This window comes from Myiozetetes cayanensis, unplaced genomic scaffold (genome assembly GCF_022539395.1).
Source record: "Myiozetetes cayanensis isolate MyiCay16 unplaced genomic scaffold, myiCay2020 scf5-8, whole genome shotgun sequence".
NCBI lineage: Eukaryota > Metazoa > Chordata > Aves > Passeriformes > Tyrannidae > Myiozetetes > Myiozetetes cayanensis.
The window spans coordinates 43,517,298-43,540,735 of NW_026087742.1; the positions used below are offsets into that span (position 1 = coordinate 43,517,298).

General features: G+C 36.4%; 1 protein-coding gene across 4 annotated transcripts in view; it reads left to right on the forward strand.

The window, feature by feature from the left end:
* Positions 1 to 505: 505 nt before the first annotated feature.
* IFT88 (intraflagellar transport 88) overlaps positions 506 to 23,438 on the forward strand; it is a 46,367-nt gene continuing 23,434 nt past the window's right edge. For 3 of the 4 annotated variants that reach the window (XM_050333001.1, XM_050333004.1, XM_050333003.1), the window contains exons 1-18: positions 792 to 918; positions 1,484 to 1,577; positions 2,547 to 2,609; positions 3,363 to 3,419; positions 5,160 to 5,213; positions 5,512 to 5,575; positions 5,652 to 5,721; positions 6,700 to 6,790; positions 9,299 to 9,403; positions 10,517 to 10,619; positions 11,248 to 11,362; positions 11,462 to 11,693; positions 12,389 to 12,459; positions 13,134 to 13,220; positions 15,794 to 15,893; positions 20,754 to 20,840; positions 21,402 to 21,588; positions 22,133 to 22,241. In XM_050333001.1, coding sequence (XP_050188958.1) covers positions 818 to 918; positions 1,484 to 1,577; positions 2,547 to 2,609; positions 3,363 to 3,419; positions 5,160 to 5,213; positions 5,512 to 5,575; positions 5,652 to 5,721; positions 6,700 to 6,790; positions 9,299 to 9,403; positions 10,517 to 10,619; positions 11,248 to 11,362; positions 11,462 to 11,693; positions 12,389 to 12,459; positions 13,134 to 13,220; positions 15,794 to 15,893; positions 20,754 to 20,840; positions 21,402 to 21,588; positions 22,133 to 22,241 — 1,790 coding nt within the window. In that variant the 5' untranslated portion in view covers positions 792 to 817. Of the gene's footprint in view, positions 766 to 791; positions 919 to 1,483; positions 1,578 to 2,546; positions 2,610 to 3,362; positions 3,420 to 5,159; positions 5,214 to 5,511; positions 5,576 to 5,651; positions 5,722 to 6,699; positions 6,791 to 9,298; positions 9,404 to 10,516; positions 10,620 to 11,247; positions 11,363 to 11,461; positions 11,694 to 12,388; positions 12,460 to 13,133; positions 13,221 to 15,793; positions 15,894 to 20,753; positions 20,841 to 21,401; positions 21,589 to 22,132; positions 22,242 to 23,438 lie in introns of those variants that run through there. The other variant, XM_050333005.1, reaches the window with a different exon arrangement.

The window sequence follows — 23,438 nt, forward strand, 5'->3', positions numbered from 1 at the left end:
TTTGAGTATTTGGACTTAAAATCCCCTTGGGGGACAGAACAGTGCGGGCTTTTTTTATCCCAGTACGTGCGTTGTCCTAGTTTACTCCACCAATACAAGAAATGGAAGTTTTATTCAAAGCCCACTCTAGTCAACAAACTCTTCTCACTGTTTATCCCGAGTTGTACCCATGGGAAATATATAAACGCCATCAACACTAGCGAATCGTCTGCAGTTTTAGGCGGTATCTGCAACCTTCTGGATTGCGACTCGGGAAATCAGGCGTAAGCTTAAACGCTTGACGGGGCTTTTTGCTGTTTAACTTGCAGAAACCGGGTGAGGGCGGGCTCTTTCCCCCCTCCTCCCCGAGGCTAAGCACTCCCCGGCCGAGGCGGGCGAGCAGCGCTGTCCCTCACGGCAGGCGCCGCCCACCCGGGGGCCGCGGCTTCGGCTGCGCCCGGCCCCGCTCGCTCGCACCGCCCGGCCGCGGTGCATGCGGGGACCGCCGCCGTGTCCCGGAGCAACGCCGCCGGCCCGCTGTCGGGGCGAGGGCAGCGGGCCCCTCCGTACCCGGAGTCGCTCGCCCTCTACCGCCCTGGGCACATCGCCGCCCCCCGCCTCGGGCGCGGGCTGAGGGAGCCCGCACAAGGAGCGGTTCGGCCGCGGTGGCTCCGCGCACGGCGGGGAAGCGGCGGGGGACGTTCTTCTCCTCCTCCTCCTCGTCCTTCTGCTGCTGCCGGAGAGGAGCCGTGCGCTTCGTCCTGGCTGAGGCTCGCTTGCTGAAGGGCATGTACTTCATGTTACTGATGAAATCAAACGCTGCCTTCTTAAGATATTTATGAAAACAGGAAGCCAGGAAAAGAGAGACCTCCTTAGTGTCTGCGTTCCGTGCTGGAGAGGCCACCAGGCGAATGCAGCCGTATTAGACACTGGAGTAGTGTTAGTGAGCACTTTGGAACCTGGGCTTCTTTAATGCTGGCATCTAAAAACCTTTTTGGCTTTTCCATCTGTGTGCAACATTCTTCATGTATGATAGATTCTTCATATACGATAGATTCTGTCTGCAACATTCTTCCACTCTTCATATCTGTATAATAGCTTTGGCTGTGTTGATACAAGGACAGGTGAAGGAAGATTTGAAGCTAGGGGAGATACCATTCATTAGGCTTAATACTGTGGTTTGGCCTAATAAAGGCAAACTTTGGAATATGAGAGAGTTATCTTAAACCTGAATTAGCTGACAATGGAAAGATACTATTGGAAAAGTAGTAATACAGTTACTTGTTATAATCGTTTAGTTTTCATGATAAATATCTTTTAAACAGTTTTCATAAGTGGTATGAGTACAAAACAAAAAATGTTTCTGTGAAATGGTACCATTTAATACTGTTTATAGGAGAGTCCTAGCTCTTTTGAACTTGTAAATCTTACTTTTGTATTTTACGTATTTAAAGATTTATATAAAACCACCGAGGTAACATTTGGCATGTTAAATGTTTCACAGAAAAATGATGCAAAATGTACATCTGGCTCCTGAGAACGATGAAGATGATCTCTATTCTGGCTACAATGATTATAATCCCATATTTGATACAGAGGTAAAAATATTTGCTGTTTTCCACCTTTCCCATAAGTAGAATTGTAATTTAGAAGTACGAGATAAGAACTTGTGTACAACTGTACTCCTGCTTTGAAATGAAATGTACTTTATTTATCAAGAAACATAAAAAGCTTCACCAGGATCGTTTTGAATAGTTATTTCTTTGATAGTTTCCTATTCCAGCAAAATAGTTGTGTACTTCTCAGGAAACCTAATACACTGTAATAGTTAGAATTTATGCAGTATAAAATCTTAGTTATTTTTAGGTATATTCAGTGTGGTGTTTCCCAGATTACATGCAGCAGCACATTTTGTGACAAAAGAGGCTACTCACTGGCGAATAAGTCATTGATCTCTTGCTGAGCTGCTGCTGGTGGTGCTCACAGTGCAATGGAATACTATGGGTCTCTGTGCAATCAGCAGAGCACCTGGGATGTCTTAAGATAGTCCTGCAGACCACTTTCTGGTAACTGCTGGTGTGGTGGAACTGGGACAACAATGGGCTCATTTGATCCAAACTCAGTAGACATGGCATCTTGTATGAAATCCTAATGCCAAATTCATAAGGAGTTGCAACATGACCTGAGAGACGTGGGATGTCTTAATGTATTGGGATGGCAGGTCTTAATGTTAAAATTCAGAAATAGTGCGAGTAGTAAACATTTGGATGGAGATAAAATTTCCTATTTTACCACTTCAGCTCTGCTTCCTCAGTGTGTTTTTTCTACTTTTCAGAGAATAATGAGTTTTACATTTTCTAATCTAAAATACCAAAAAAGATTGACAAATACTGTCATTGTAATTTAATGTCAGTAAAACCTGTTATTCAGTTATCTTCAGGCCAAGTATTTAGGGAAGAATTACTGTGTTTTTACCTTTCTGCTTTTAGTAGTCTGAAGGTTCTGGAATTGTGGCTTTGGATGTTGTTGTTTTAAAAGGGTTGATGTTTTTATATTATCTTTTCTAGGATTTAGAAAATGATACAGCTTTTCAACAGGCAGCAAGAACAAGTCATGGAAGAAGACCCCCTGTAAGTACCTTTGAAAATACATTGCAATAATGTAGACCTTCTTTAGAGCCTTACCTCTAACTTTGGCACTGATACAAACTTATCTTGAGAATCTCTTACCTTTTTTTTTTTTGTCTTCTACTAATGTGAAGATACAGATTTTAGTTATTCATATGAAAAATAAGTAAAAAATTTGCAGAGCCTGATTAATTCCGTTGCATTCTGGAGTTACTCTAGAACAACAAGGAACTTTGGTTGAAAATGTGTCTTCTTGTTTGATAAAATGAGGTAAAGCCTTGTTCAAGAACAAAATTATACATTCACAAAGGACTTTGTTTAATATTCCAGATATAGACTTACTGGCTCTGATATACCGTTACAAGGTTGAAATATATACTAGATGGTGGGATTTAGAAAATGTGCTATTTTTCTGATAACTTTTTCCTCCATATTAATGTAATTGACATCAATTCCCTTATTTTCATCTAGCTTTGACTTAATCTTACATCAGTTTTCAAAACCAAATATGAAGTTGGTACCTGCACTTTAGAAGTACCTACTGAATGGCTAAAGAACAGCTGGAACTGTCTGATTATTGTTACTTCTTTGCCAGAATAATCTACTTCTGCAATGAGAATTCTTTCTGTAACAGTTGAAGCGTTATATCTATGAAATCACTACAGAACTTATTTATGAAGACTAATCATTGACACATATGGTTGTTAATTGGTGGGAATTTTTTTGTTTGTTTGTTTGTTTGTTTTTTCCATCCAGGTGACAGCCAAAATTCCTGGCTCAGCAAGTTCAAGACCTTTAGCTACTGGATTTGGGGTAGGTTTTTGTTCTGTTGTATCCTTAATGAAAATGGCATTTACCAAAAATTAAATGTAACATTTAATTCCTTGTACAAAGTGAGCTCTTTTTAATTAAAGGATTTCATTCCAGTAAAATGCATGGATTCGTTAATTTCAATTCACAACTCTGTACTTAGTCAAGGCATTGTTAGTTAACTAGGTTACTGTTTTCTTTTTTCTGCCAAACCATACTGTAAATCTACTTCCATACTTCATAAGACATTAAAATCCAAGGAAATAACCACGTTCTCTTGCAGGGGGAACTGAAAAGTTTGTTATTTTGGCTTGGGAAAGTTTTCTGGAAGTTAAGGTGAAATCAGTCTTAAAAAATATGGCTTTGAAACACCTCTAGTTTAATTGGAAAAAGTTGATGATGGTCTTAGGTATTCTTAGCCTATTGTAACTCTTAACAAACCAGATGAAACCATATTCCAATAAATTATAAACTTGTTAGCCTGACTCAGTAAAATTAAAAAAAAAATAATGCTCTTGGATATAACATTCCTTAAGTGTAATGACAAATATAAGAGGGACATCACATGGCTGTAGATCTCTTGTGTAAGTTAGATGGCTAACAATTTCAAGAACACCTCAATTCTATTACGTCACTGAAACACAACCTTTACTCTGAACCTTCTGTTACCTGCTCTGGATGTATTAGAATCATGGAATGGTTTGGGTTGGAAGGGACCTTTAAAGGTCAGCTAGTCCAACACCCCTGCAATGAGCAGGGACATCTTCAACTAGATCAGATTGCTCAGACTTTCATTGCTGCTTTTTCTTAGCAGTTGTATTTGCAGATGATGAGCGTAATACCAGGCTGTAGGAGGAAAAGCTGTCTTGTTAAATGAGTGCACAAAAAGGCACTTCTTTGGGATAATAAAGGCTGAGTTGTTCATCTGCAATAGCAGAGCTAGACTTTCCAAAGCATTTTCCACAATACTATATCTTTCACTCCACAGATTTGCTTCTCCTGCACAATAATCCTTGCTAAGGTACATTCATCCTTAGCAGTAAAAATGAAAAACAATCATGATGTGGATGTATAATGAGTATAATGGTAAAACATAGACCTCTGAGTCGGAAGTAGGAGAATACTTTTTCATGGCCTGAAACCCTTAATTTTTGTCCATTTGTATTGTGTATTTGTAGCAAGCTTTAGCACTTACTAATAAATATTTCACATTTGTTTCTTTACATTTTAACCTTCTGCAGGAAGACAGTATGTGTCATTTAGGAAACAGAAGAGATATTCATTGGCAGTTGAAAAGTGTGTCTGTATTTATGACAAAATAAATCTGCATGAAAGTATAACTTAAGAAATTAATTCAGGGACAGATTTTATCAGCTCTACTCAGAATTTTACTGAGGTATCTTGTGTAAATTACTTGTTCAATTTGAAGATAGTGATTTCAGTAATGTAATAATGGAAAGCACTACTGCCTCAGATAATTTTCTATATCCTTCTTTTAAAAAGAGCTGATAGAAATATCCAATACATAAAAAAGCTTTATTGCAAATTTGTGCTAACAGAAGTGCTCAACATCTTTAAGTCCGCCAGGCACTGGCAGTATATTGCTTATGAAGAACATAAATGGGAACTTTGCTATGAACTTATGTGAGAGCTCAACTTTTAAACCTCAGTGTTGAGAAGACTGTACATAGGCTTCTTATGCTTTCTGAATGCCAGTTTCAAACTATTTACTTATTTTTGTAGCCAAAGGCAACTTTACCTTCGTCTATGGGAAGACCAATGACAGGAGGTATACAGGTAAAAGTTTCAATATGTACATTTTATATTCATTTGGAACAAAATTTTCTGATAAGTGTTTGATACAAGTATTTTTAAAAGATTGTAATATTTAAGCAATAAAAGCATTTTAAAAAATGTTTTCAGTTTAGTGAGGTGGTAACTGATTTTTGTATTTAAAGGTTTTGTAGTATGTAATTTTTATATAAATAATAACATATCTACAAATTATATCTTTAAATATATACAATGATGTCTATATTGTCCACAATATAATTTTTAGTAAAGTTATTTTAATATTTCTTCTTCTTTGTTTGAGGATGGGGTTTCTCGACCAATGACAGCAGTGCAAGCTGCAGGTTATACTAAGACAGCTATGAGAGGTATGGTTTGTAGAAACTACCAGCTGCCCCAGGGAAGTGTTATTTTACAATTTTCAGTAAGCTATTAATTTTACAGGTTCTTCATTTGATCCTCTTGGCCAAACAAGAGGACCTGTTTCACCTCTGGAAAAGAAAAATTCAGACAGGTTTGTTCAGTTTTGCATTAAATTATTTCAAATCATTAGCATCAACAGAAAGCCAACCATTCACAGAGTTCAAAAACATCCAGGCAGTTACAAAACCTTGAGGGGCCAAACTCTTCACTTTGTGGAATAATGCCACAAACAGTATGCATGTGGTTAGCTGGCTTGCTGGAGCAGTTGCACTGACTTTCGGGAACATTTGATTTCAGTGATTCCTGGTTCTGCATAGCTCAGCAGCCTGGACATAGGTGTTGCCACAAAAATGCTGTTATATAGAATTGTAGAGGATCATGGAAGTGTGTGTGACAGGCAAAGAACACCATGACTTTTGCAGCTCTCTGGGAAGAACTTGAGGGAATTTGCCAGCTGTTTCTCTCTTAGCACTTGAGGTAAAACTTGAAGGCTGGTGCAAATGTTGTGGAGTTCACTCAGAAAATGTTGTTGAGCTTTCCAATACAAAATTATGATGTTCCCCAAATGTAACTATGTAGGAATAGGGAATCCTACTGAAAAGTTAATTATTTAGCAGGGGGAAAAATCTAGATGAATGACAACTTTTTGTTATAATCTACATAATCTGCAGGCAATACTTTGGAGTTATCTATGTAAATAAAGGTTCAATTAATTGCTTTTAATGTGCTATTCCATTTCACTAGGTGTTTGATTTGAAAGCTGATCTGTTGTTCTGTTGTTACTTCTCCTGAACAAATTGAGTTCATGAAATTTACCTGTCTGTATTGTTCTCTTAAGAGGATTTATGTTTTCTTAGGTCTCTGTTCTCAAGTTGAAAATGTGAATCTTGTAGGGGATCTTTGGGCATAGTTTCACGTGATATTTTCTTTGATGGGAAAACCAGTTAGTTGCGACGTGATACATCACTGTGCTGTTTTATTGAGTAGTGGGTAAAAGAATTGAATTATGTGTAAAAGCTTAGTGTTTGCAGTTAAATTACTAATCTTTTTATTCTTATTTTTGTTTTAGTCCAGAAGAGAAGTTGAAGCAGTTGGAAAAAAAAGTGAATGAACTGGTTGAAGAAAGCTGTGTTGCCAACAGCTGTGGAGACTTGAAATTGGTAATTTTTCTGGATTTCACTTTTACTGTTGTGTGAAGAACAATTTGTATAGATAAGTGTTTCATCTGTTATAGAGGGTACTAGAGCAATGTTGTGCTAGTGAATAGTGGCTAAATAACAGGCTCTAGCCCACTGGATTTACATTTAGTATGGATGTAGTTGGAGAGCTCAAGCTGTTTGGACAAATTAGCACTTCTAGTAAATATGGTCTTTCTGTTTGACACAAAGGAATATTTTTCTATCCTAGTCCAATTTGGACAATTTCAAATATCTCATTAGGTCTTATGAAATGTGGTGGGTACAGCATCATTTAATCTTACTTCAGCTATCTTAATGTACTGGATCTGTTGAGCAGTTTGCAGTCCATCTGTTGGGAGATCATATTTTTTCAGATGTCTTTGTGTTTGCATTGAGCTCTAGAATTCATTCAGCTTTCAGGAGCCACACTGGACCCAATGACAGTGAGAGCTTTCTTATTCTGAAGGGACTTTATGTTGCCTGGTGCTTTCCCCACTTGGTGAAAGTCTCCTTAGCTCTTTTATGCAAGATGTTACTGTGTGCCTGTGTCATGCTTCTTATCAGACTACATATGTTATCCTTATAATGTTATTTGTATTCGGCAGGTTTCTTAAGTTTTTTTCTTTGCATGTTTCAGGCATCCTGAAAATGAGGTACTCCGTGTTACGGTGTCAGGATCTGCCCTTTTTTTGTAGAAAAATATCCAGTGTTTCTTTAAGAAGCATACCAGATTTCAGGTGTTTTTCTCTCTTTAAGACACCAGTTTACCTTTGGAACTAGTACAGCAGGAACATACTTCTGTCTTCCATGATTTTGTCTTGTGTAGAGTGAATTTTTCAAATACAGAATTGGACATTTAGTCTATTAGACTAAGACTGGAAGATTCTAATTGTCTTCAGGTCTGTTTCAGGATTGGTGAGATTCCATATTTCTTTGCCTGCTACAAAGAAGCGTTGTATCTACTGCTTTTGCGAAAAAAAAAAGCTGTCCCAGATCTCTGACTGCATTCTTGTTTCTCTGATCAAAAGGATACCTTTTTTTGGTTTGTGCAGCAATTCCAGTGATCCTAATCAAATTAAGGCAAGACTGTACACTGACTATCTTGATTGTGATAGGTCAGCCTAGACAGTTCTGGTTTCAGGGTGATACTATTCTGTATGAGGACTCCCTTTATGCTTGCACTTGTTAGGACTGTCTGGAATACTGGGCTACATCAGTCATACTCCTTTCCAGTGATTTTTGGAGAATCTGTTTAGCTAATAGCCTGATAGCTTCTTTGGAGAGAAGGATTTCACTTAGCATATATCCTAGGAGTCCACAGCATAGGGAGTTTGCTTTCTCGAAGAGCAAGAAACAGAAGGCTTCTAATAAAGAAACTACGAGTCCCAAAGTGTGACTCAAGTCTGGTGTTTAGACTGGAATGGGCCACCGTTCAAGCCAACAAAAATCCTCTTATATTTTACTTTTGTAATAAAACATTTTTTTTTCTGCTGCTGATAGCTTCTGACCAGAGAGTATGAAAGACATCTATCCATTTTTGTGTTCCTTTAGTACAAGTATCCTTACAGACCTATATGAATTTGTTTCTGTTACAAAGTCTGAAATTCACCTTCATTAGGAGATGAGCTAACTTGTTTTGTTAATTTTTCTTGAGCCCCTTACGAGTATGGTGGAGAATATCCTTTGCTTCTTGATGTCAGAGGGTTGTTTCTTATGTAGATTATATCACACCATTCCGAGGGTCCTCTAGGATGTTTGTGTTAGTTTCTGGTGAGTCCAGCAGAATATCCATTTTTCTGCAAAAGCCATCAAAGTTGCCAACTCATTATCTATAAAAGAGTCAAGTTGGATTTGCCTTCTGTCGTAAGGACTAATAATCAAACTGTATCTTGAAGTACTTCCTTCACTACTGGCTGCCAAATCGCTACCTTGAGTGGTAACCATTACTTTCTTTAATCATTGTACCCTTGTGAAGGCATACAGGACTGCTAATGGCGCTTGCTAGACCCAGAGCATTAGTTGTGCAAAGGGTCTTGACTCCAGCCTGCAGAGGATTATTACTGGGTACACACATGTGACATACCACTGTGGATAGATAAAAAGGGAAAGAAGTTTACCAGCATCAAGAATTAGTAAAGGTGTGTGTACAACGTACATTTGTGTGTTTGTAACCTGCATATTTATTTCTTGCCTCCACTTGCTTCCTTCCAACACTTTCTGCACTGAGATTCTGCAATAAGGAAACATGCGAAACCTAATTGCTCCCTCTTTTTTTTTTCTTTTTTTTTTCCTTTTTTTACCATTTTTGTGCACTTTCTGTGATTAATTCAAGTAGAATAATCTTCTAGGATCACCATAATGTAGTGATTATGGCATATGTATGTGTGTGACTGTACTTCTCTAAAATTATACAGCGAAGTAGACTGTATGTCTGCTTAGTGCTAAGTAACACCTTTCAAGGCACTGTTAAATTCTAGTATTTTGTTTAAGGCTCTGGAAAAAGCAAAAGAGGCTGGAAGACAGGAAAGAGAATTGTTGAGACAACGTGAACAAATTACTCCTCCAGAAAATATCAACTTAGACCTCACTTACTCAGTAAGTGCTTAGAAATCTTTAGTGACTGAAGTATTGCTAAAAAAACCTTCTGAACAGATATTTCAGTGTTTCTTGAAGTCTGTGTGTGTTGTAATGCTCCTAGCATGGTATCAGAGGAGATCCATTTGTGTCATTGAACCTGTTGCCATGCAATCTCAAGCACCAGAGAAACCATGTACTTAATGTAAAGTGGAGACGGATGCCCATGAATATCTGCTCCAGCTATCTACTCACATGCAAAACTTGCATATCAAAACATAACAGATGTAAACCCTATACTTAAAAAATAGTCTAGAAAATGTGACATGCCAAGAGAAGAAAACAGGAAAGATCAGATTCTGTCTTTAAATTAAACCATAAAGTAACAGAGAATGTATTACATGAAATAGGGTACAGTAATATTCTTAAATCTTATAGCAGATATCTAGATTTACATTCTGGCTTTCAAATTTATAGTAGACTTTTTTTTTTTTTTTTTTTTTTTTTTTAAAGGGTGCAAGATGCATAAAAATACTTGAGGGGTATTTAAAGTTGTACCCCGGGTACTGCTGTAGAGACAGCTATTAACAGTTAAATTAGGCAGACCTAATAGTTTATTTTACTGTAAAGGTCAGGGTAAAGCTGGGGAAAAAATGCCGAGGTATTTTACCCGACACCAACAGAACTTGTGCTTTGAAACAGCAGTTTGGAAAAATTATGTCTTTCTAAACGGAGTGACCACAGGCAGTAGGACCATTTTCCATTACCATTACCATTTTATGTTGGGAGACATAAATTACACACAGTTTCTGAGAATGAACTTGTATGAATATTTTTTAATAACCCTGTATTATACATTGCGTTTACTTGGATTTAAGGCTCACTTAGTATGACTTTGAATGGTAGTTATTTATGTACAAAAATAAAATAATTACCTAGAATAAGTAGCTTTTAAGCTTGTTTCCTCTATGTCCATGTGCAAGAACAAAGAAACATTATAGATGGAAAGTTTAAAATTGGTACAAACAGTACTCCCAAAGTAAAATAATTTGAAATTATCTGTTATGAATTAAAGTTTATTACTGTTGAGAGGACAATATATCTTGTTGTACCTATAATTCCAATTTTCTGTAGGTTCTTCTCAATCTGGCCTGTCAGTATGCTGCTAATGAAATGTATGCTGAAGCACTGACTACGTACCAAGTTATAGTGAAGAATAAGATGTTCACTAATGGAGGTAGGTTATATTCCAAGGTGGATTAAAGTAAGGCATTTAAAATGAGGGCTGCATCGGTGTAGTGTTGATTCACAGAGATCTCAGCCCTCAGAGTCAGCTGGTCAGAGTGGACAACGGATACCCACAGTTTCTGACTTGGAGAGCCAAACCAAATTAAGTTGCACCAACTCATGAAGTCTTTTCTTTCCATAGGCTAAGATAAACATAAAAACATCTATAATTTTCTCACACCACACACACTATGTTGTCTGCTCTAATACTAATTTTTTCTCTTTTCATTTGGCTTTTCTCTCCTGAAAGATTCTTTTAGTATTTTGTACGTCTTTGAGACTACCAAGTGCTCTTTTCTTAGAGATGCTTATTTGCAACTGTCTTCCTGGAGAGCACTGTAAATAATCTCTACCTCATCCCTCAATTCATAGTCAAAATCAGAATACATCTTACATGGTAGTTCTTTCCTAGGTTTCGTCAGTACTTCATCTTCTCCTGGCTGAAGGCAGTTCTGTGCAGTGCTGCTTTAAAGGGACATTTGTGTCCTGTAATGAAGACAGATCTGTTAGGAAGTTGTTCAACTGTGCCACTTTGAAACAGTCTAAAAATCTTGTAACTCACTGACTTCTTTTGATAGGTATACTGAAGGTAAATATGGGAAATATATATTTAAAACAACGGAACTATTCCAAAGCTATCAAATTCTACCGCATGGCTCTAGACCAGATTACTAGTGCCCACAAAGAGATGAGGTGAGTTTCTTCTAGGAGGCCTCATTATGAAACACAAGATTTGGATGCAATATGATGTGAGAGTTAAAAATATAACCTAATCTTGATTTCTTTACTTAGGATGAAAATAATGGAAAATATTGGAGTTGCATTTATTAAAACTGGCCAATTCATTGATGCCGTTTCTTCATTTGAAGACATAATGAGCATATCCCCAAACCTGAAGGCAGGCTTCAACTTGATCCTATGTTATTTTGCTATTGGAGATGGTGAGCAAATGAAGAAAGCCTTCAAAAAACTTATTGCAGTTCCCTTGGAAGTAGATTTTGATGACAAATACATTTCATTAAATGTAAGTTTGAAAAAAAGAAACTGTGTCTTAATATAGTAAATTGGGAGAAAGAGGGAGATATATATAATGCTTGGACTGTACTGAATATGTGAATAGATGTGTACTTAGGTATCTAAAATAACTTTTTATTTTTTTACAAACATGAATTTTTTAGTGTGGCAGTACTGCTCAGAAGTGTAAAATAATCAAAGAACATTCAAAGTCTTTCTTCCTCAAAAGATATGATGTACATAAAATCCACACCATTGTCTTTTGAATTTCATTATTATTTCTTTTAGAGCTAGCTAGAGTGATAGAAATCATGAGATGATCATGTGAGTTATTGTAATGAGGAGGTAACACAAGTCCTCTTCTGCTGAATGCAGTTCAGCAAATGCTTATTTTTAAGCGTGAGAATATTCTCTACAGCCTTCCCAGTCTGATATACATGACATGATCTACATCCATTAACAACTCTAACGTGAGCTGTGACAACATGTACGAGCAGAAGAACAGGCTTGAAGTAGTTGTAATGCCAAATTTCAGATTTTACAATTAGAAAGCTACTTTGAACTGAAGCTAGCTTTTTCAGATGTGGAAAGTGACATTATAGACCATGTATTTTGTACCAATTTATGTTTGCAGTCATATAGTTTATAAAATAATTAAAATGTTTATATACTGGCATAATTTGCAGTTATTCTGTCCCCCTACAGGATGATCTACATACAAATCTACTGCTTGAAGCCATTAAAAATGACAGTATAAGTCAAATGGAACGTGAGAGGTAATGATGGAATCTATTTTTTTTGACTATGGTGCCTGGAATTTTAGCTCCTGGAAGGATTATTGGTCTTCTCACCTGTCCACAGCTCTTGTTACAAAAGTGTCCTCATAATTCCTAGGAAGGAACACACTCAGAAGAACCAGTTGGATCACTCAGTTTAGTGTACTGCACTAAAGTAGAATACCTGCCCCAAATGATCTAGGTTACATTGCTTAAAACTTGCAGCATTAGTTTTTTAAAAAAACAACTACAGTGTGCAGTGAAAGGAAAACAGAAAAAACTGATACAAGGCAAGATACAGGGCAGTGTCAAGATACAGGTAGCAGAGGACTGGTTAGACTGACTTCTAAGATTGTCCTGAGTGCAGGAAGAAGCAAGAACAAGATCTGGTTATTTTTTTTTTCTATACATGTTTTTGAAATGATGACATAGGATGGTTTGGTTTGAAAGGGACCTTAAAGGATCATCCAGTTCCAACCTCTCTGCCATGGGCAGGGACACTTTCTACTAGACCAGGTTGCTCCAAGTCCCACCAAGCTGGCCTTGAACACTTCCATGGATGGGGCATCCAGAACTTCTCTGGGGCACCTGTTCCACTACCTCACCACCCTTGCAGCGAAGAATTTCTTTAATATTTTTGTGCTGTGTTTTTGTTTGGTTTTCTTTTTCCTTAGGAAATCCATGGCAGAGGAATACATCATGACAGCTGCTAAACTCATTGCACCAGTAATTGAGACATCTTTTGCAGTAGGCTATGATTGGTAAGAGTCAAGTGGGGCTTCTTTTTTTCTAAACTATATGTGAGTCTGTCATGCTGGTTATGAAACCAGATTCACAAACATAAACAGCCTGGGAAACACGGCCTGCCCTGCATCTCCAATGTGGTATCCAGGCTATTTAGAGTTTGCCTCCATAATGCTATGGAGAAGAACAATACAAAGCATTAGAGTCTATTCTGTGAAAAAAAATTTAATTCGTCATTGAAACTCAGCTGTTAAATATATATTTTGCACTGTTCTATGTTCACCCAGAAAGAATTTCTAAAAGCTCAGTTAAATTTGAAAATTCAACTTGAAAATTGAAGAGCTTTTAAAAATCTCAGTGAACAAATGCTATCTGGAAGGTAATGATCAGTACTCTTTAGTGTAAGTTTGAAGATAACATAATGAAAACTTGAGGTGCCTAAGAAGTCTTCATTACTCCATAAACTCATTATATAAAATAATGAAATCCAAATTTTTATTGGAAAGGTTTATTTGCGTTTCATTTTAAAACTAAATATTTTTAAATTTTAAACTTAATCTACCATTTCTTAAACATTTTACAAGTGTATACAGGGATAGGTTGCTGATACAGTTCACCATTTGAACTTTATTTTTTTAATGTACAGCTTAACTTTTGCTTTCTGTGGTATTTTCCAAAGCAGAATACTCTTCTCTTTAAAACAAAATCAAGTAGACACATTTACTGTAATTACAGTATAAAAATGATTTGTATAACTTTCCCAAGATATATTTTAAACTTACTTTCAGTTTTCTATTATAAGGACATTGATATTTTTTGTATTTTTGGTAACACTGGAAAATAACGTACACAAATAAGTGTTGTGTATCTGCAGGCACAAAATTACTAACGTGTTCAGTGTTTGGGTAGTGAAGGACATTTGTTGAGAAAAGAGGACTGTCCTTTTACCTGGGGTTTTTGGTCTGTTATGATTATTTTCACATTGTACGGGTCCTATAATTATAATTTACCAAGTTGTTTATACTAATACAAAATAATCTCTAACATAGATGTGTTTTGTCTGCTAGGCTCCACAAGGTGGTGTTTGGTGGTTTAATAATCATTATAATCTTACAATTTCACTACTTCTGACGTTCTGAATCATCAGAATTTAAACAGTGTGTCTTGTGAGAATTAGCTTGCCACTTTAGAATTTGTTAGCATGAGTAAGTCATATTTGTTTGCTCTGTATTTTGTATTTTTGTTTAGGAAAAATGGAAAAGGCTGTCAGATATTGCTTCCTTAGTGCTATCCACAGAATACTTGTCATGAAATAATACATTCTCATATGTGTTCTGGCTAGTTAAACAACTTCTGGTGAGATATGTGGGATTGTTTTGTGTGTATCAGGACAGATCTGCTCTCTGTTATTTTAGGCTGAGGTATTTGAGCCCAGTGAAGAAGTTTACCAGCAGTTTGAGCTTAGTTTTTCAAATGTAAACTTTTTTATGAGTCCTCTGAGTATTGAATGTACTTTTAATCAGATTAGTTTTCTTTAGAGAAATTAAGTGGGGACAAATAGTCTTTTTTATAACTTCGTACTTAAAATGTGACATAGTCATGGGACTATTCTGTCATATTCCATAAAGAACAATTGGATAGTTAGACCTCATTGCATTTTATAGTTAAAAGATTTTAGCAGTAGCAGTTGAAAACTTTTTTTGACTTTGTAAAGACATCTGTAATAAAAGAATAACTCACTATTATTTAATATAAATTTTTCTCCAGCATAAAAGACAGTTGTATAGAGACTGTCCATGTGCCAACCCGATTACAGCAGGAGGCAGTTCGCTAAATTAAACTTCTGTTGGCAATGTAGCCAACTGTTGGAAGGAAAGAAGGCAACTCTCCACCAGTTAAAAAATTAGTGGAAGGGATGAAGGAAGCATCCTGCAAATTGTTCATTGACTGTGCTTAATTACCAACTGTTTGAGAGAACAGTATATGCATACAATAAATAAAGGTCTTGCTTCAAATGATTGAGCAGCTTAAAGTACACCACATCAATCCCTGGATGATGGAGTTTGGGAATAAGCATCTGTCTGCTACATTCTCTTCTGCACTCATTTTGCAGAAGACCCTAAGCCACAAATAACTGGGAGATGACCAGAAAGAGGTTTATTATTATGTAGCTCAGGGACACAATCTGTAGTCTCTGCAGATTGTTCACTAATCTGGTCTACAGGTTGTGTAATATATGCAACAGGAGATGAGGTTTGAAAAACCACCTTATAGAATGTATCCAAAGAAAATAGTTTGAAAAATTTTCTTAGTGAGTTTTTGATATCAAGTATTGCTCAGTGATGAAAAATAAATTGATGTTTAGGCATCTGGCTTAAAAAAAAAAGGTAGCAGGGATACTGTTATTAAGGTAGGTTATAGATATAAATATTTTCTCAAATATTTTTAATTAGAGTGCTCTTTTCCTCTGTGAAGAAAGATTAGCTAAGAAAAATTGAGTTTGGAAAGCAAATTGGATGCAAAAGTGTGTAACTTAGAGGGGTTTGCACAGGTGCATTTTGTTTATGTTTTTGGATCACTTCTGTTGCAGGTGTGTTGATGCAGTAAAAGCTTCCCACTATGTGGAGTTAGCCAATGACCTGGAAATAAATAAAGCCACTACTTACTTGAGGCAGCAGAATTTTAACCAGGTATAGTAATCAGTGCTTTTTAATACTGTATTTGCAAAGATACTTTTCTTAGCCACAGCATATTTTTTGGTGAGGGAAAGAATAATTTATGCAAACATCATTATTTTGATGCTGATCGGTAAAATAACTTTATGAAAGCATTGGCAAAAGATGAGTTTTATCTAAACAAAATTTCTGCCACAGAAGCTGGCGTGAATGCATTTCATTTCAAAATCAAGACACCTAGATTTAGTTATCTTCACTGGGTGTCCAAGCTGTAGTTACAGTTAGTGGAACTGAGATTATTACAGTCAATAGAGCCTAGAAAGCCTATTGCTAATCAACATAAAGGTGTTTCCATTAATATGAGCTGAATCTTGTTCTGAGTTAGGTTGACTATATTACCAAAATATATGCAGCGGCACTTCATATGTATCATTAATGTTTATGCTCTGGTATTCTCACTGTTCCCCATGTACTACAGCTTTTATAGTATTTTATTATGAACTGTTTTTATACTTTATTTGGCCCTCCTATCGTTCCAATGAAATACAAATTGAAATTAAATTAAGCATCTGCTCAGAAGCTTGGACAGTTCTGAATCTCTTATAAAAATGCTTGCCCCTCTGAAGAGCACAGAGGGCTGGGTGAATTACCAATACTGGGAAGATATTACAGCAATTTAAGCCACAGTGTGTGTTAGCAAATGAAGAAGGTCATAGAAAAGATACAGTATTAGTAGTTCCAAGTAAAAGTGTAGCTCATTGCTCAAAATTCAATAACTTGCAGAAGTTCAGAAGATGGATCTACCAAAATCACTGTGACTTTACATTTTTTTATCTTGCACATTACTGCATGTTTAATTTTAAGTAGTTTGTTGTATTTTTAAATATACATGTGAGATAACTTTTGACTGTTTTGAAATGTGATCTGTATATTTATTTAGGTTGGATCTTTCTCCAGCTGGCTGCCCAATCACTAGTTAGATAAATTTCTGCCTGTGAATTTTATGCTGAACTGCCTTCACTTTAAAAATTGTCATCAGTCTCTTTCTAATAAGTACAGGAGGCTGTTAACTGTAGCTTTCCTTTTCTATGCATATAAATTACCAATGCAGGTGTATAAATTAATACCACAGCTTGCCATGTTTAAGGTTTTGGTATTGTCTGAGTGAATGTGCAGCTTCCTGACAGTGTTTATTTAAGGGAAAGTGCATTTTTTTGCTCTTAATCTTTATGAGTCGTGGCACAATTTATAATACCAGGTTTTCATCAGATTTGTAATGTAACCTTTTATTTGCTTGTGGAAGAGGCTTGGTTTGAAATGTGAGCAGTTGGAAAACAGCTTCATATGAACACAAGGAAGCTCAGATATCTGACAAGATTTGTTCAGCTTCCTTCTAACATGCACTGGTTGGTACATTCAGTGATAGGAATGCTTAATAAATAAGAAGGTATATAGCAACCCCCAGGTTTGCACAAGTGCCAAGAAGTATAAGAGATCATATACAAGCAAAATTACTGCCGAAACTGTGAATACCTCTGTCATCTTCTGAGGTCCTTCCCCATCCCAGAGCTTAGAGGGAGGCACACAGGGCCATGTGCTTAACTTGAGCCGCTTTTACTTCTCACGTTTAAGCTTTTCTAGTTTCCTGAGTGCTCTTGCTCCTCCTGCCTGTCTTGTCCTCTTCTCCTTCCTGTAGATACACAGCAAGAGAGTTATCCTTTGTTACACTGCATGTCTGACTGTTGTGGTTTAACCCAGCTGCCAACAAAACACCACGCAGTCACTCCTTCACTCCCTGCTGTGCTGGCATGAGGGGGAGAATCAGGGGAGTGAAGTGAGAAAACTCGTGGGTAGGGATAAAGGCAGTGTAATAAGTAAAGCAAAAGCTGCTCATTCTGCTTCACCCCTTCTTCCTTCTTCCATCACTTTATATACTGAGAATGACGCCATATGGTATGGAATATCCCCTTGGTCAGTTGGGGTCAGCTGTCCCAGCTGTGTCCCCTCCCAGCTTCCTGTGCACCCCCAGCCCACTCACGGGTGAGGTGAGAGGCAGAAAAGGCCTTAGCTCTGTGTAAGCCCTGCTCAGCAGTAATGAAAACATCCCTAGCTTATGAACCCCGTTTCCAACACAAACCCAAAATGCAGCCCTATACAAGCTACTACAGGCAAAATCAGCACACTGATAGCTTTTCTGAGATCAGGAAGCAGTTTTGAGAGTTTTGAAAATTTGGGGCAAATCTGGTAGCTTTTGAAGGATGAGAGTGTTACAGGTAGGCAAACAGTCATGCAAACTCAAGAAATTCTATTTTGATGGTAATTCTTTTCGGTTTCCAGTTAGTATCCAGTATAGTTTAACAAGCCCCCTAAAATTAATTTTCAGTAGTAAAATTATATACAGAGATTGTTGGTGATGTTTCTGTGTAGTACTTTAATGGAGGAAGAGGGAAGGGTTTGGGAAGTTAGCAATAAGGGGAGAACCTCTTTTTGCTTGGATTAAGTGATAGAAGACCTTTAACTGGCACTGGAACCACTTAATAGTGCAGTGGGACTGCAGAATGGTGATTGCAGAGAGTCATTTGGCTTTGTTCTAATAAAACTGCAGCTACCATTTAAATTCATCCAGTCTACCTGTTGTTCATATACTAACTATCTCCCACTTGCTCAACACACCTTTGGCTGAAGAACAAGAATGGAAACTTTCTGAAATACTCAGTTTCAAGGCTGAAAGATTTTTTTGTGTGTTTAAAAAAACAAAACACTAAAATAGATTTCTCCTGTAACTATAATGGGCTTAACTATGGGTTCATTGTAGTGAATATGTTATTTTAAAACAGTTCTTGCAAATAAAAAATAAAATAAAATTTAGGGGAAAATTACCATAATATCTCTAGTTTTGTGTATTAGACATTTTGAATGTTTTTTACTATCAGAAGAAAACCTTTGAAAAATCAATTTAAAACCAAAATTCTGCAGGTTAACCATGCAGCTCCTAAACATCTCTGACACACCCTGCTTGGGTCAGGCAAGTTGCTTTGAAGTTTAACTTCTGTAAGCAAATAATTTAGGTACATTGGAAGCATGTCACAAAGAATAGTTTGGACAGTCAGTGTTTTGATTGTTGAATCTAACTAGTAATTATTTGTTAGGATTAAAAAGTCAGAAGTTCTTTAGAAATCTTTGAATGTAGCTGATTAGACAGTGCTACATTGCAAGGACAAAAGGAATATTGCTATGGATTTTCATCCTAGGGCTCATAATTGCTGAAATGGTTCAAGAGATCTGCAACGTTATTTACCAGTAAATGACCATTAAATGAATCGAGTTCAGAGTCCATGTGAGCTTTTCATTATATGTGAAAAGGACATTACTTCTTCTCTGATCTTTATTGTCAAAGATACCATTTAGCAGTAAAAGCAAAGTTAAATAAATCAACTATAAGGGGAAATAGCTTTTCAGAGAGTAACTTTGAACTGTAAAGCTCTAAATTCACTAAAAATTCCACGAGAAGCAAGTTTTTCTTAAGAGCAGAGTACCTCAGATATAGTAATACTGCATCTGAAAATGTCTGGGATCATCCCCTTTTTGGAGAAAGTCACAAATATATACAAAGGTTTAAAATTATCATAATTACAATTCTTACATTTCTGAGACCACAAAATCTAGAGCCTAACTATTGAAATGCTTTTCTTGTTTAAGATTGGTGTATTTTTAGAGAATTTTCTACTATTGGAGAATATTAAGATCCTTAGTAATTCATAGTTCTTGGGTGGAATGTAGTTGACTAAATCAATGAACTGCGTTTAGCTGTGTATATTTTGTCGTTTTACAGATCATTAGTTTTTTGTGTAGAGTAACTGTGAAACATTGTATGTATGACAGTCAATTAAAACCTGTTTCCTTTATGTTTATTTTGGCATTTGACATACAGTATAATGCATTTGCTTTGATATGTAAAATGCAGCTGAAACGTTTCATGTCAAGAAAGAAGGAAACTTTTAAATTGCTAGTGTTGAGGGCTAAATTGAGGTTGCCACATCTGTGTTGTAATAGATGATGGAACTGGGCTCACTGTGATATTCTTAACAGTTTTTGTAGTTAATATAAATATTTGGCATAAAGAAGACAGAGTTTTCTTAATCATTTAGTCTGCAGTTAGCAATGTTATCCCATAGTCAATGAAAAGAAAAAGCTGCCTTTCATTTCAAAGTTTCTTTCATAGTTTAAATATGTTTACTTTTTATCTGAAAACATCTTTATTTTGAAGTGTACGAAATCTAGTTTTCGCGTAAAAAGTTTTTAAAAAACTTTGTGGCCTCAGGCTTCACATTTGAGTACTTCCTAGACTTGGGCAGTTGTTGTTGTCTTACTACACAAAACAACTGCAAGTTTAGGTCCAGTCCTATGCTGTTGTGTGTATTTTTTTGACATATAACATGTTCTTTTTTAGCTTTTTAATAAGGATTTTAATGTCAATTATTTTGTGTTGACTTAAAGAACTGAAAAAATATGTATGAGAATTTTAATTAGTCAGCTAGATTAAAAGCAAATCATCTAATGTTGTGTTTTATTTGTATAGAATTGTCAGATATCCGTGTAGTTCACAGGAGCCTTATCTAATCTAAATTTTGGAGAAGTAATAAATAACCAATATTATAGAAATTTCGTGACCAAAATTAATGTTATGTATGATAGAGATATATTTTTGCGTGTACGTGCTTATAAATGTGTGTTACAAGCTCTAGTAATTATAAAATATGTGAGTATATGATAATTTTAGCTGTTTGTCACTGTGAAGTTTATCAATGCTTTCTGAAAGGATTTTGGAATAAGTTTGCTTCAGTTGGAAGTAAGTTGTTTCCAAATTACTTCTAGGCATTGGAGACTTTGAAAATGTTTGAAAAAAAGGAGAGCAGAGTAAAGAGTGCAGCTGCAACAAACCTTTCATTCCTTTATTATTTGGTAAGTGTTTGTTTCAACAAAACCAGGTAAGAACTGCAGTTTATGTAGCAACTTCTGTGTTTTTGTAACAATTTTTGTGTCTGTCTAAATAATCTCTGTAAACAAGAAGAAAGTGCACACTAGAGAAGTTATTCTGGAGCACCAGTTCTGGGCTGTAGTTGAAGTTTGGATCAGGTCATTTTGTTGCTGGGAAGAAGAGTGAGATTGAGCCCCAAGCCACAGAAGCGTGTCTGCGGTGGGATTTGTGGCTCCATTTAAAACATGGGTCCTGGAGACCCAGCCTGAACTTTGGGGATTTTTTTAATTTATTTTTTTTTTTTAAATAAATGCTACTTTAAAAGAAAACTTCCAGACCAGATGGGAAACAGTAGCAAGACACATCTCAAGTGCTAAGTTATCTGAAATTAGAAAGAGATGATCTACCTTATGCAAATATATAAGAAATATTTTGGGAATCTTTTTTTTTTTCATCCTCAGTCTTTTGTAATTCCTGTAAGAAGCCACAGCTACAAGAAAATTAACTGACAAAGGACTAATACAATGTTTGTTTTGTTCATGTAGGGGAATGAATTGGCACAAGCAACTAACTATGCAGATTTAGCTATAAATTCTGATAGGTACAATCCAGCAGCTCTAACTAACAAAGGAAATACTGTTTTTGCAAATGGAGACTATGAAAAAGCAGCTGAATTTTATAAGGAAGCTCTCAGGAACGATTCCTTATGCACTGAAGCACTTTATAACCTTGGTAAGTCATAGGTACTTTTGTGATTCAGCTTTTGTCTAAAGGTAACAGTTTTTCTGAGAATCTGTCTTTCAGGGTGTTCTTATGTAGAAATATATGTGAATTATTATTACTTTATTGAGTAATTTATGTTATAGCAAGGTATTAACTTGTACTTTCTCTCTGTTCTGCTAAAAAATCCCTGCGTTAAGAACATCAACTAGTAATTGCAGATAAATGAGTTACTTTGAAGATTAAGAAATTTATGCTGCCTACAAGAAGTATACCAGTTTTAGCATTATTAAACCCTCATTCCCCCATTTATCTTGTTCAAAAAGTGAGATTACATGTATTCTTGCTCTTTGATTGGGTTCATGTTCCTTGTGTTTACCAGTTTGGTAGGCCATGCTGGCTGGTAAGAATTATAAGCATGGCTCTCACAAAGAGTCTGTTAATGTCCAGGCAGTCATACTGCCTCCAAGTACCAATTTTGGTTTTCTTGTTATTCTGTCAGGCCAAAGTAGTCTTTTTCTGACTGCACTGATTCTGTAACCATTATTTTTTTTAGGTTTAGCATACAAGAAGTTAAACAGGATGGATGAAGCTTTGGATTTTTTGCTGAAACTCCATGCAATCCTTCCAAATAGTGCCCAAGTCCTTTACCAGATAGCAAGCATGTATCTTTTTCTGGATTATGATAAGGGATGGTGGTTTTAGTGAACTCATTTAGTCTGAATTACATGTTTCCATCATGACAGGGTGACTTAGAAATTTACTGCAGTATCTGCTATAGTAATGATGATTTCTTGTCTGACGTTTGTGAAAATGAGACCAGAACTTAAACCTTCTTGAATGTTTCCAGTGAAGCAAATGAAGAAATACATTAAGACTGCTCTCATTGCAGGGAACGAGTGATTTACACTCAGTGTTAAATTGTGTCCTGGAATATTTAAAATACTGCTGCTTTTATTATGAAAATAATATGGCATATGTAAGCACATGTAAGTAAAATATTTAAGAAAAAAAATTTATGGTTAATGAATGTGATGTTCTCTTCTGATTGAAAAGCTGAGGAAGGGAGGAACTGGCTTTGCACATCACCAGTGATATGAATTTCTTTAACAGTTCTGAGGATGTGCAAACTGTAATAAAATCCTTCCCAAGGCAGAACAGATTTCAGTTGCTGTACTACACTTTTAAGAATAGTGTAGGTAATAAAAATACATTTTAGTCAGTAAAATAAGTAGCCTCCAAAAATACCAAAGGACTCTGATCTCTATTCCTTGTTGTATGGCCCCTTTACAACGCTATAAATGGCCCAACAACTCCCAGTTCCCATCTGGAGCAGAGCTTCTCTGCTCCACTGCTGTGTAAAACTGTTTTCCACCAATACTCACAAGGTTTTTCCATGACAGGTAGGATGCAGCACAAACTGAAAAACCAGGTTGGGCGGTAGCTCCAGCTCACACTGCTGGGAGCTCTGAGCCACTGTGCCCCTCAGAGGTGACTGAGGGGGGAAGAGCACACTGCCAGCTGAGTTACGGCTAATGCTGCCTCTCTTTCTGGACCAGAATGTGGCTTGTGCTTCTTAGACATACAGCAGAAAACCTCACTGCTGGCAGAAGTCAGTTCTTGGGAATAGCAGTTTTACCTCATCACTTACAGTTAAACAAAATGCTGTTATTATGAAAAACTAACCAGGTTGTAAAGGCTACAAATCAATGGCCTGGTTCTCACACTTCATTCTTATAAATGCAGAAGTCAAAGTAAAATTAGTGTCAGAGAGAGAGAGAATTGAACCCAAAGTTCTGTTGAGCCCAAACTAGTTTTAAGGTGAAAGAACAGCCAAAATCTCGGAATATTTTTTTTTCTTT